The sequence below is a fragment of the Myotis yumanensis genome, unplaced genomic scaffold (genome assembly GCF_028538775.1).
Source record: "Myotis yumanensis isolate MYYU_CA2020_CCGP unplaced genomic scaffold, mMyoYum1.0.hap1 SCAF_3, whole genome shotgun sequence".
Lineage (NCBI taxonomy): Eukaryota > Metazoa > Chordata > Mammalia > Chiroptera > Vespertilionidae > Myotis > Myotis yumanensis.
In genome coordinates this window covers 186,589,807-186,603,743 of record NW_027223754.1, presented here as the reverse complement: position 1 = coordinate 186,603,743, position 13,937 = coordinate 186,589,807, and the positions used below count along the sequence as shown (strand labels likewise).

Genomic DNA, 13,937 nt, shown 5'->3' with positions numbered 1-13,937 from the left:
ATTGTTTGAGTAAGAGAAACACCTGGTGCTTTACAGCTGCTCTTTTGCAATAAAAAATGCATATCATTCCTAATCAAGATGAATAAATTTTTTATTCTTCAGATCTAAAATAATTTAGGTATACACAAGGGAGGGCGCTTAATTGCAGAATCATTTGCAATCGTCTGATAAACCCGCCTATCCTATCCAACATGAACTGTCCTGGAAGGCAGTGGTGCTTACTCAAGCTTTGGGGAACTTACCAAATAATTCAGGTGTGTTTGTTTAAACCACTGATTCTTGGAAAAAGATTGGGGTTAAGGCAGTCTGTGGTAGAGGCCAGAAGGTTCTCCTTAAGCAGGTGGTCTTCAATCAAAATTGGACATGCACTGCTACAAAGATATGGGGTGGTAGTTTTATTTACTTTTTTAGAAAACGAGTTTTCACATATTTTTGCCTGTATAGGAAAAATCTCTTTTGGAAGACATTTTTCCGAATGTGTTTGAATTGGTAGCAATGGTGACTCAAAGATGTCATTTGGATTAGGGCCGTGGTCGGCAAACTGTGGCTCGTGAGCCACATGCAGCTCTTTGGCCCCTTGAGTGTGGCTCTTCCTAAGCCTTAGGAGTACCCTAATTAAGTTAATAACAATGTACCTACCTATATAGTTTAAGTTTAAAAAATTTGGTTCTCGAAATAAATTTCAATCGTTGTACTGTTGATATTTGGCTATGTTGACTAAAGAGTTTGCCGACCACTGGGTTAGGGGATCCTGTAAGCATCTCTATTTGATTTGACCTGTAGCTCTCCTCTCAGCACTCATTTAACCTTCCTTAATTTTTTTCTTTCCTTTAAGCTCAGTATTTGTACCACTTACATTTATTTTATAACATCTTCAGCATGTGGGTATCTGCTCTTTGTTAAAATTCTTTATTTTAGTAACATTGCGTTTCAATTCTGAGAAAATTTCCTTAGTTCACATCTTGATAGTGTAACATCAAGATCCACTATAGTCAAATCACATGTAGATTTAGTATTTGCTCAGACATAGTATACGATCACAATGCCTGGCATATAATAAATGCTCAATAAATATATTAAAAGGAAGAATATAACTAACATACTGTTATTTTGATTTTAATGGCACATTTACTAAACTCCAAAAAAAAAACAAAACCACATATGTTGCTTTTAATGGCTGAACCATTATAAAAAGTTGTGAAATATTATGATGTATGGGAAATTGTCATTTTGTTGTTATATTCACTTAGACTTTGAAATTACTGTATTCTAATGGATAGCATATGAAAGCAAAATCATACTAATTTATTAGAGTCATAATTAGTCTTTGTAAATGTACACAAATAGTATTCATAAAGGCACTCCATACATATCAGCTCAAACTAAAATGCATAAAGTGTTCAGCTGAGGAAAACAATGAATACTTTGCTCATAAGACAGGTGGAGTCAAATATAGTTTCATAGGGCTGTCTCCCAGAGATCAATACTGGAAGAAAATTCCCGTGTACTGCCATAAAATTTCAGAGACTTTTCATGGAGGAGAAGTGTTTCTTCAAGATGACTTCCACTGATATTCCCGGCGTTAAAATGATTTAGATTACAATATCTAAAAAAGAAAGAAAGAAGGCTTTTTTTAGGACCAGATGTAGATGACTTGATAAATCATTTGCGTTCCTCCTGTGCTGTGTACCTTTTATTACGGGGCCATAGATACTGGCACAACAGTGATGATTATTTAAGAGCACTGCTCGCCAAAAAGTCTTTTATAACCAAGGAAAGGAGGTTTAGTGCATATGAAGGTGTCTCATAAGGACCTTTAGGTGGCGCTCTTTCACAACATGCAGTGAGTCTGACAGTGAGAAAGTGAAGTGTGAAACCCTGTCACCTTTACAGATTTGGAGGCCACCAGGTTGACGAGAAAGGTTCATCAGATGCACTGGGGATTTGTAAAGTTGGTGCTGAGACTATGTGGAAAACATCATTGTTGAAGAAGAAATCCATGACTATATTTCTAGAATGTGTGCCTTCTTCCTTGATCCAAGAAAGACCTGGCTTTCCTGAGTGTCTTCAAAGTGCCAAGTACCATGCTTGGGTACTAACTATACTCACCCCAACTTACTGAATTTTCACGACAGCCCTGGAAAGATGGAATCATCCCATTTCACAGGTATAGAAACTGAGGTTCTAAGAGGTGACATAACTTGCTTAGGGTTCATATGAATAGTAGTTGGCAGAGTCTGGATTTGGAATCAGAACTCATTACTACTTGGAGTCCTGGCCTTTTCCTTCTATGTCATGCTGCCTCTAAAGACGAACTATTTTCTTAAACACTTTTGAGTAAGCCTCAGGAGGATAGAAATCTAAGACTGCTTTATTCACTGCTTTTTCCTAGTGCCTTGACCAGTGCCTGGTACATAGCAAATGCCTGATATATATTTATTGAATAAACAAGTGAATATGGATTATAAGTCCAATTTTATCAAGAACATATAAATTTCTGGGATCAGACATCTATTTTTCGACTTGTGAAGGTTTCCAAAGCTGATTTCACCTTCTTTTCCTTCCTAATATGTTGCTAAAAATAACTGTAAGAGAAGAATATTCATAGTCATTTATATCTGACTTATGTCACTTTCAATTGTTATAGGTTATACACAAAAGATCACTGGCATCATTGACAAAATAAGTGCAGTGATAGATATAAACTTAATAAGATGTGTTTACAACATCCTATATAATAAAAGCCTAATATACAAATCAACTGAATGGCAGATGATTGGTCGCTATGACACGCACCAACCACCAGGGGGGCAGATGCTCAACACAGGAGCTGCCCCCTGGTGGTCAGTGTGCTCCCACAGGAGGAGCACCACTCAGCCAGAAGCCAAGCTTACGGCTGTCAAGCACAGCGGCGGTGGCGGGAGCTTCTCCCACCTCCATGGCAGCGCTAAGGATGTTTGACTGACGGCTTAGGCCTGCTCTCTGAGGGCCTAAGCCATCAGGTGGACATCCGCTGAGGGCTCCTGGACTGTGAGAGGGTGCAGGCCCGTGCTGAGGGACACCCCCCCAGAGTGCACGAATTTCATGCACCGGGCCTCTAGTTGATTATAAAACAAACACCCTTTTGCCACCTCCCCTGGAAACATCTATAATACCTTTTAATGTTAGCATCCAGTGAGGGATATGTATTTATGTTAAGTACTACAGAGATGTTTATCTAATACTTTTCAGCAAGAAGAAGAGATTTTTTTTCTGCCTACTTATTTCATCTACAACCTGGAGAGCCTCAGGTATGACATGTCACTATTTCTCTATTTCAGATTTATTTGAGGAGACTATACAAAGTCAGGGAACTCTTGTTTTTTTGTTTGTTTATTATTGATTTTTGCTTTTGTTGTTGTTGTTTTTTGTACAAATTAAAGGTAAGTTTGGCCTGACATTTATGGGTAATTCATAACTGTGATATTTCAGTGACCCTGACAAGATCTGGATGGATTTCGGACTTACGCCAGGATGGCATCACACTGGATCCTTATGCAAGGTGGTAGGGGTGCCCTCTGGTGCTAACACAGACCTAATGACACCTGTATATTGATGAGGATGCTGTTTCATAATTATCCACTGTCCTCAAAATCTTGGGGGAAAAGAATAGGTCAGGACTTTCCTGTTCTTGATAGATGTGCCATTGCTGTTATCTGGCTCTGAACACCTTTGGGTTTGGTAAAAATTGAATTGTGATTGGATGTGTATTGTGATCAAACACTATCTGACTCATAAATAATGTTTCCACAACACTGTCCCTGAGATACCTGTGTTTTCTCCTGTTTCTTTGCATACTTGTTGTTTGTTAGCATTTGACAATAAAAATCAGTATAGAAATAAATCAGAGTCATGCACTCCTCCCTGAGGTCACTGATATTCCCACCTTAACTTCCATACAGTTTCTTGCCTAGATCTTCTGAGTTGGTCCATTTTATCCCAATGGGCAACACATACCCAAGACAATATGTGCCTTTGCTCTAAGAGTTGGTTCTAGCTATTTAATCTCTGTAGGCAAGTTTTCCAGACTCTTTTCTTCTAATATGTGACACTCATTCTTTCCCTTTGGAGTGGCTGATTAACAGATGATGGTGGTTATAGTCACTTTAATGGAAGGGACTGGTTTCGTATCTAACTACCAGAGTGAAGGGGTTGTGAGAAAGAGAAAGAGAGAGAGAGAGAGAGAGAGAGAGAGAGAGAGAGAGAGAATATGAATTTGTTGTTCCACTTAGTTATGCATTCATTGGTTGACTCTGATAGGGGATTGAATCTGCAACCTTGGCATGTTGACATGATGCTCTAACCAACCAAGTTACCTGGCCAGGGCTCTTACTTTAGTTTTTTAAGTACAGTGTAACAGGAGGTGGTAGATATAAAATGAGGTTATCTGTGTGTATCTAGCATGCTAAGACACAGGAATGCTCAACACATGGAAAATTATTTTTTTCTCCTTCTTGCTTGTTTTATCCTCTCTCTTTTTCCTTCCCTTAAAAAGTATGCATTAAAAGAGAAAAGAGATGAAGAAGATTTAGTAAGAATCAAATTCTTTCTAAATAAACCCTATATTATCATTTAGTTCGTTCTCACCTTTGGTTCCTCTAATCTCTGGTGTTTTGTATATTTTTATTTTTGCCTCCTCTGAATCCCACTTCCTTATAGTAACTCATTTGCTTGACAACCAAAGAGAAAGAATCACACATATTTTAATTTGAGCACTGGATGTTAGCTTCATGTAGACTGGTGCTTTGCTTTTTCCAATTCTATTTTTCTATTTTCTGGAACAGTGCTCAGTAAGTTGGTTGAATGAATGGATGAATAAATAAGTGAGTGAGTAACTCCTTGAGCTAATAGTCTCTGGTCCCAGTGCTAGTTCTACCCGAACTCAGCTCAGAATCATGGTCTTCTTGGCCACACCTCAGCATGAGTCTCGAAGAATAAAAAGGAGGAAAAGGGGAGCATAAAGCAGAGCATGAGGCCATTATTAATATTACTAACTTTCTGAGCACTTACTCATCCTTACAACTTTACAATTGCTATTCTTATTGTTTCCATTTTATAAAAGAAAAAACTGAGGTTTAGCAAGGTTAAACAGCTTGCTGAAGTTAGTACAGCTAAGTTGTGGGATTGAATTCAACTGGGCTGACCCTAGAGATTGCCTATTCAACTACTCCAAAACAGACAAGGGTCAAATCTTACAGTGGGAGAAAAAGTAAAAATTGAGAAATAGTACAGTCTTGTGAGAATCAGCAGATGGGAATCAGTTATGTGTTTGGAGCCAAGGGATGGAGGGGAAAGGGGCCTTGCTTCAGCTTCCGTTTTTGTTGCTGAGTCTATTTTTACTACAAAGCTGAGGACATTCATACTGGGTCCTTTTGCAAGACTGATTTTCTTATTTTATTTTTTAATTTCAGAATGAAATAGGCATTTTAGGGAAATCATACATTGTGGAGGGTCAATTTGATAACATACACTATGGAAGGAAAGGAATGATGAAACTCATGTAGCCATTCAGATTTTTTTCATTTGATTTTTGCCTCTTTATTTTATTTTTATTAAATATATTGGGGTGACATAAGTTAAGACAATTATATAAGTTTCAAGTATACAATTCTATGATATATCCTCTGTATGATTTGTCCATTAATCCTGCCTCTCTCTTATACTGGACCATATGCTCCATGAGAGCAGGATTGACTTACTGACTTTGTATTTTTCTAGTTGACCACAGTACCTATCACACGACTGATGTTCCAAAGGAAACTTATTAGATGGGTAAAAGGATGCTTTAGGCAAGGGAGAAGTGATAATGGTTGGGATAAGCACTATTAAATGGATAAGTGAATGGAGGGAAGTGAAGAAAACAAAGATCTGTTTTGTTCCCACTATGTGGCAGATATTGTGCTTGACCCTTTATAAGAATTTATCTCCCTAAGGCCCATAAGAGGTCATTATTATTGTCTTTATTTTTACATGTGTAGGAACAGGAGAGAGAGAGAGAGAGAGAGAGAGAGAGAGAGAGAGAGAGAGAGAGAGAGAGATGCACGCACTGGCAATGGATGAATGGTAGATGAAACCTATTAAGCCAATGAAGGGTCTCAGGTGACTGGTTAAATGATTTTTCCCAGTTTGTTATTGACCTTGAAATGGTCACTGCTGATTCAAAGGCCTGAATGGAATCGGAATCTTAAGCATCATTAGATTTCTAGTTATTTATTTAATGATACTTGCTTTTAATGATAATGATTCATTCTCTTTTATTACCAATATAGTTATTTCTAATTCTAAAGTAGTACTATGTAATGGAGGAAGAAAGTTTGCTTTAGAACATCTTGTAGAATCAACTAAAGAACTGTTTTTATTATAAGGATTGATGAAAAAAGTGAATTCTAAATGGGACATTTCTGGCTCTGAATAATCTGTTAATATGCTAATTTGTCCAGTCATGGCGTACAGGATTCCTGTTGGCTCAGTGATGGTTCCCAGGTCAATATTTCACGAACTCAGAAATTTTCCATCTTATCACGCACATACTTACCTTTGTGAAATACTCCAGAATCCCAGGACGTTCAACAACGTTAATGATGCCAAGAAGAAGAAGAAGCTCTCTAAATTGCCTTTGTCTAATGCGCTTGGAAACCAATTGCCTGTTTGGAATAAGTGTAATTGTTATTCAACAGCAGAGTTGTAAGTTTCTGTGAATATTTTATCATTCCACGATTCATAGAGCTTTATTCGCTTCAATAATACCTACAAAGCAAAAAAGCTCATTTGAAACTCATTGTCAAAATTTATTTAATTCTGTAAATAACAGTAAAATGACAAGCAAAGCACCCAAGGTCAGAAAAACTTAATTTACATAACACAGTGTAGGTGCCAGAAGAACTGGGCTGTAAAAGTAACCCTGATTATCCTATTAATTTGCAGGAACCATGTTTGTCTTATTCCTGTCTAGTATGTAGAAAGGTGGCTGGCATGTAGGGATTGTTTAGTAAATATACATTAAATGAATGAAGAATATTTGCCATGACCAGGTAGTCTGCTGCATATGCTAATTGTAAGGTTATCAAGATAATATGTATAGATGCCAGATGTTACATTATTTTGACAACTTAGATAAATCTAGTGTTATCTTATTATAATTACTTGCAATCTGGTTGTCAGGAAGACATTTTCTTGAACTGATAATTAATTCCTTCAATTTAATACTTCTACATACTTCCTTTTGATCAAACTGGTGATGGTTACATTACATTTACATTAAATATGTGCATATGAAATTATTTAGGATTCAAGGTAATTGTTTTTATGTTGCTCCTAAATTTTGACCTTTGCTTTGGATCTTTGCTATAACTCTCTCTTTCATTCCATATCCAAATCTCTATCTCTATCTCTATCTCTGTCCTTCTATTTCTATCTTTCTATCTCTATTATCTCTATCTCTATCTATACCTATATAATCTATTTACATCTATATCAATATCTCTATCTGTGTCTCATCTCTTTCTCTACACAGTTTTTCTTCAGTGAGTTTGAGATATTATTTAATACATGGTATGAAATATACTGTATTATATTATATATACAACAGTTATTCTATGTAATGCTTTTAAAACAGCAATGGGATCTTAGTATCAACAAATATATTACAGATATATAGTATTTCAGAATGTTTAAAAGGGTGTTCAAAAGGTAAAATCTCTCTTCACACAGAGAGCTTCAATTCAATTGGGGTTCTACATGTGCAGAATATTTTCAAATAATGAGAACAGAAATTGATCATCTCTGAAAAGTCAGATGTCAAGGTTTCTGGCATTTTATTATTATTTTTTTAATAGGAGCAGCTTCTACAATGGGTTGTGAAGAGGGTGTAGGATCAGAGCAATCAGTCTATATGCCAATAGACTTGATTTTCAGTGCCATCATTGGCACATGGATTGTGGGTTGCTTCCTGAACTAGAAAATGGTTCTTGGCCTCTCCCTTGACAGTGCATACTTTTAAATGGGATTTGAATTAAATGCTCTGTTCAAGGTTGATAGTCAGCAAGTGCATAAGTATGACAGTTGTGATTAATTGTGCCACTTCCCGTTTAAAGCTGTTTCTCCTCTGTCATTTAACTTCTCAATGACTATTATTATGGATCAACCATGAAAATTAGCTTTTGTCCATTATAGTCTTGGACCTATAAATGAAATGTGGTATTGAGTTTAAAGCTATTTTGTAAGTTCTACTTTCCCATTTTATTAATTTGTGTTCCATTACAATAGAAATTTATGGTTTTACTGCTATATTGACATGATGCCTTCATCTGATATTTAGGAGCAGTTTCACTGAATGTTTCTCTCTATGTCTGGCCATTGAATATTTTGTAGCCCTCTTAGTGTGTGTGTGTGTGTGTGTGTGTGTGTGTGTGTATAGAAACTAAGCATTTGATTGTACTTAAATGGGGGGAGTTGGAGTGGAAGTCCACGTTGAGATAACATCACACATATTTCCAGAAAGAACTAATCCATCCTGCTAAGTCTATTCAAACAGTCCTATTTTCTTATTTCTCTTGAATTAATATCCTAATCATATTTCTGCCCTTTTCATTTCACATCAGCCCTTTGCATGTCATTCGATTATATCATTTGATCACTGTGTTTTTTTGGCTAGTGTAAGTGGAGTTTGCACAGAGTATGTGATGCCTCAGAATTAACATGACATTAATTCTTCTTCGAGTATGAATTTTGGTCCATAGTAAGTAATTGGAAAGACTATCTTTACATTATAACAAAGTCAGATGAAAGAAAAGAATATAAATTTTTTAAGATCTTTAAAGATAAAACAATATTTCTAAAATTGCATAATTAGAGCAAATACTAATTTATTGGGAGATAGCACCAGACCCCCAGGACATGCTAGTGAGCTTTTGTCTGTCACTGGGGATACTGAGGTGGTCACAGATCAGAAGCACTGTGACTTGGTATTATGGGTGTGTGGGGTGACAGAAGGATGTCTTACTAGAAAGGCAAGAGAAAGGCAGTGGAAATTTATGACTAACACAAAATAATCTCTGAGTGGAGTTATTTAAAAATAAAATGAAAGATTGCTGTATCAACTATCCAAACTCCTGATAACATTCTTATATTCCTCCTTAAATATAATTTTCAGAGTTCAGCTTTCTTCCTAATGCTGATATTCATGCTAGCCCTATATTTTTGCCTTACTTAGCTATAATTTAACATTCTCTATGTAGCTAATTTACAAGCTGAGCTTCAAGGTAAAGAGAACCATCACCTGAATTGATAGCGTGGAACAAACATTAGCATCAAATTGGAAAGAGAGGTTCTTTATAAAACCTATAGTTGCTTTATTTATATAGAGATTATCTATCTATACAAAAAGATAGCATTTGGGTATAAAAAAAGCTATAGAAAGAGCATGGGCTTCGGAGTCAGAGAGTCTTTGGATGTCAATATTGTCTATTATTTAACAGTTTTGTTGTTGAGCATTTGCCCAACTTGACCACTTTAGCCTCGATTTCTCTTTTCTAAAATGACAATAATAGCTCTCTCACTGAGCTGTTATGGGAAGTAAAAGAGATAATAGATGTCAACAATTGAACACAGAGGAGGCAGTCCATAAACATTAGATTATCTCCTCCCATCCTAACTTTTAAGATAGCTCATCCAAAATCAGGTAGCCTGAGCTTGATCTTGGGCCCATTACCTGTCAGATATTTCTTCATGTTCTGTGTGCTACACTTTTTTCTTTTTATCATTATCCCAGGACTGGTTGTAAAATGTTCCATTTAACATTGTCAGTTGACTCAGCTCTTAGGTACTATAATTTTATTTTAGTAGCTTATAAACTTTTATTGTCATAATTCACATTTGTGCCATTTTTCATCTGCCATTTCTAGTAGCTGATGGAAATCAGGAGTATCCTTGAAAAAGGAGATAAAGAGAACATTTTAGGTCTAGAATGGAACTAACTAAACTTCTTCAAATCTTAGGTTGGTTGGATAGGAAGATTAACAACATGAGAAAAAAATGTGCCCTATAAAGAGTCTGGGGAACAGTAAGTGACATTTGTTAATGCTCACAGTGAACCCGTTAAACATTTTAATGTTATAACCAGCTAGTTAATAATGAGTTTAGATCACAGAAGTCCCCCAAATATTTCTTGTTCAATTAGAGTTATTTGTTAATTTTAAAAGAAATCCCAAAAACTAATTCGAAAGAATATATGCACCTCTATGTTCACTGCAGCGTTGTTTAGTATAGCCAAGATTTGGAAGCAGCCCAAGTGCCCATCGGTTGATGAGTGGATATAAAAGTTGTGGTACATGTATACAGTGGAATACTACTCACCATAAACAAAGAGAAGGAAATATTACCTTTTGCAAGAGCATTAATGGACCTGGAGAATATTATGCTAAATGAAATAAGCCAGTAAGAGGAAGCCAAGTATATGATTTTGCTTATATGTGGAATCTAGTGAACAAAATAAACGAATTCATGCACTTGCGGCGGGGGTCGGGGGGAGTGGGCCTAAGCTGTCAGTTGGACATTCCCTGAGGGCTCCGGGACTGTGAGAGGGTGCAGGTTGGGCTGAGGGACCCCCCCACCCTGAGCGCACAAATTTTGTGCACCGGGCCTCTAGTATATATATATATATATAAATTGATTTCAGAGAGGAAGAGAGAGGAAGAAAGAGATAGAAACATCAATGATGAGAAAGAATCATCTCCATGCATGCCCTTTATTATGGATTGAGCCCAATTCCCTGACTGGGAATCCCCCTGACTTCCTGGTACATAGGTTGATGCCACTGAGCCATACCAACCGGGCCCAGAGTACCTTTTTATCTACTAGATGGGATGCTGCCTGATTCACAAATCAAGCCAATTAGGTCTTCAAATTTACTCAGTTGAGTTTTGTTTGTTAACAGACTGAATAAATGAAGTAAATATTAATGTAAGAAAATTACAAAACAAGGCTAAGGAAAGTAAAATGAAAGGAAATAAAGATGATAGTAGAAAATCAACATATTAAAGTATAGTAGATTTAATGGGTCTAAGTGCTGATTATTACTCAAAAAAATGTTACAATAAGAGCCCTTGACAAATCTGGTCAGAATACATAACAAAAAAATCAGAGAGTGATGAGTGTTCTATATTAATATAAAAAATCTCATAGAAATGAGATAATTACCTAGGAAAATATTAATTGCCAAAATTGAACCAAGAAGAAATGAAAAACAAAATAGCAAGAAGTAGTAGGGGAAAGTTACAAAGAATTACCTGCAAAACAGACATTAGGTTCTGAATTCACCTTTCAATTTTTATGGAAGAAATGAATCTTTCCTTTAGATCTTTCCAGAGTGTAGCAAAAAGATCATCAAGTATTGATGCTACCAAGTATTATTTATTTCTTGTAAGTAAAGGTGATTTAATATTTAAAAATCTATTAATTAAATATACTATATAATGTCAGGAGCAGTAAGAAAATCAAAAGGCGATCTCAAGAGCTGTTTAAGAGGCATTCAATAAAATGTAACCTGATTTGTTTAAATATCAGAAAACAAGAAATAGAAATTTTCTTATACTAAAGAATACCTTTAAAATTATCTTTATAAATCTATAAATATGCTTATTAGAAAAATAAGAGAGATTAATATTAAGATCATAAGCAAGATAAAATGTGATTCTCTTCTGGTATTAACATTGCCCTAGAAGTTCTATGTCCTGATTAAAACACAAAACATAAGAGGTAATGTTGGAAATATGGATAAAAATTATATTTAAGTCCTGGCTGTATAGCTCAGTTGGTTAGAGCATTTCCCTGATGTGTCAGGGCTGTGGGTTCAATCCTGTCAGGGCACATACCAGTACAAGAATCAACTAGTGAATGCATAAATAAGTGGAAGAGCAAATCAATTTCTCTCTCTCTCTCTTTCTTTCTCTCTCCCTCTCTCAAATAAAATTTTTAAAAAATTATATTTAAGATTAGATAATTTTGATTTAAACTAAGATCAACTAAAATTTTCTCATAAATTTAAAAAGTTCAGTGCAAGGTCTGGCTGATGTGGTTCAGTGGTTGAGCATCAACCTATGAACCAGAGGTTAGGGTTCGATTCCCAGTCAGGCCATATACCCAGGTTGTGGGCTCAATCCCCAGTGTGGGACGTGCAAGAAGCAGCTGATCAGTGATTCTCTCTCACCATTGATGTTTCTATCTCTCTCCTCCCTTCTTCTCTGAAATCAATAAAAATATATTTTTAAAAGTTCAGTGCAAGATGAAGACAAACATTACTAATCTTATATAATAGTGATTATCTCAGTGAGTTGTGATGAGGGGAAATGATTCAGTTCATAACAGCAAAAAGAAAATGAGCATAAAATTCCTACAATAACTCTGACCAGAAATGTTCAGGATATATAAGGAAAGAAGAAAATTTTACTAAACTGAATTTTTAAACATCCTATATAATAAAGCCTAGGTGGTGTTATGCCCCTGTGCGATACCCTCATGCAACATCATTACAAGATGGCCACCATAAGATGGCCGGCAGGGGAGGGCAGTTGGGGGCAAACAGGTCAGTAGGGGAGGGCAGTTGGGGGCGATCAGGCCAGCAAGGGAGCAGTTTGGTGTCAATCAGGCTGGCAGGTGAGTGGTTAGGAGCCAGCAGTCCTGGATTGTGAGAGGGATGTCTGACTGCCTGTGGGTCGGGCCTAAACCGGCAGTCGGACATCCCCTAAGGCAGTGGTCGGCAAACTCATTACTCAACAGAGCCAAATATCAACAGTACAATGAATGACATTTTTTTTGAGAGCCAAATTTTTTAAACTTAAACTATATAGGTAGGTACATTGTTATTAACTTAATTAGGGTACTCCTAAGGCTTAGGAAGAGCCACACTCAAGGGGCCAAAGAGCCACATGTGGCTCGCGAGCTGCAGTTTGCCAACCACGGCCCTAAGGGGTCCCAGATTGGAGAAGGTGCAGGCTGGGCTGAGGTACACCCCCACTCACCAATGCACAAATTTCATGCACCGGGCCTCTAGTTGAATAAATAAAAAAGTTATGCTATAGGTGTTGATGGAACATGAAATATTACAAAGGCTTTATATTTTTTCTAAAATTAACTTACCAAGTTTTACTTATTAAAAATAGAATTTGGGGAAAACTGATAAAATGATTCTGAAATTCATCTGAAAATATAAACCATAGGAAATATTATTATTTTTATTACTGGAGAATAAACCATAAAGAGAAGTATAATATCTGATATGTAATTTTAATCATCAAATTGTAATAATTACAAAAAAGGTGATACTAAATCAAGAGATAGCTGAAACTGTTGGCAGCAGATGGCATGGGTGAAATTCCTCTGATGCTAGTGGGAGTGGGGTTCTTGCAATATCTTGAGATAAAGAATTTTTCTAAGACTTACATTTCTGATTTCTTATAAAACAACAAAAAGGGAGGGTTTTTCATCACAACCAACTCTTCTTCAGCAGTTGAAGACCTGGATAACAACCTCAACACTATAACTTGGAAGTCATATGCTATTTATGAAACTGAAACCCTCGTACTCTAAGTAACGATAGTAGTCTATTTTGAACCCTAAGATTCACTCACCTCAAGCACACATGACATTATTTTCAGTGCTACAGCATATTGCTTTCTATTCGAGGCAGATTTCTGCCATCATTTTTTAGAGGAAAAAACACAATATTTCCTCTCTTTTTTTTTCACTAATTACTGTTTAATTTTGAATGTAATGGAAGTTTTCAAATCTGAAAATGTGCCTTTTGGAATCTTTCAAATAATAGTTGAGCACAGTAAGCAATTATTTCCCTCAGACTTTGTTAGTTTTCTTTTTTTTTTAACGTTAGTTTTTCTAATGCTAGT

The 13,937-nt window shown here is 36.2% G+C and overlaps 1 protein-coding gene across 1 annotated transcript in view; it reads right to left on the bottom strand.

Annotated features, from left to right (window-relative positions):
- Nucleotides 1-1,458: 1,458 nt before the first annotated feature.
- SLC15A5 (solute carrier family 15 member 5) overlaps nt 1,459-13,937 on the bottom strand; it is a 74,439-nt gene continuing 61,960 nt past the window's right edge. The window contains exons 8-9 of the mRNA XM_070407827.1: nt 6,575-6,683; nt 1,459-1,606 (exon numbers count right to left, since the gene is read on the bottom strand). Coding sequence (XP_070263928.1) covers nt 1,459-1,606; nt 6,575-6,683 — 257 coding nt within the window. The remainder of the gene's footprint in view (nt 1,607-6,574; nt 6,684-13,937) is intronic.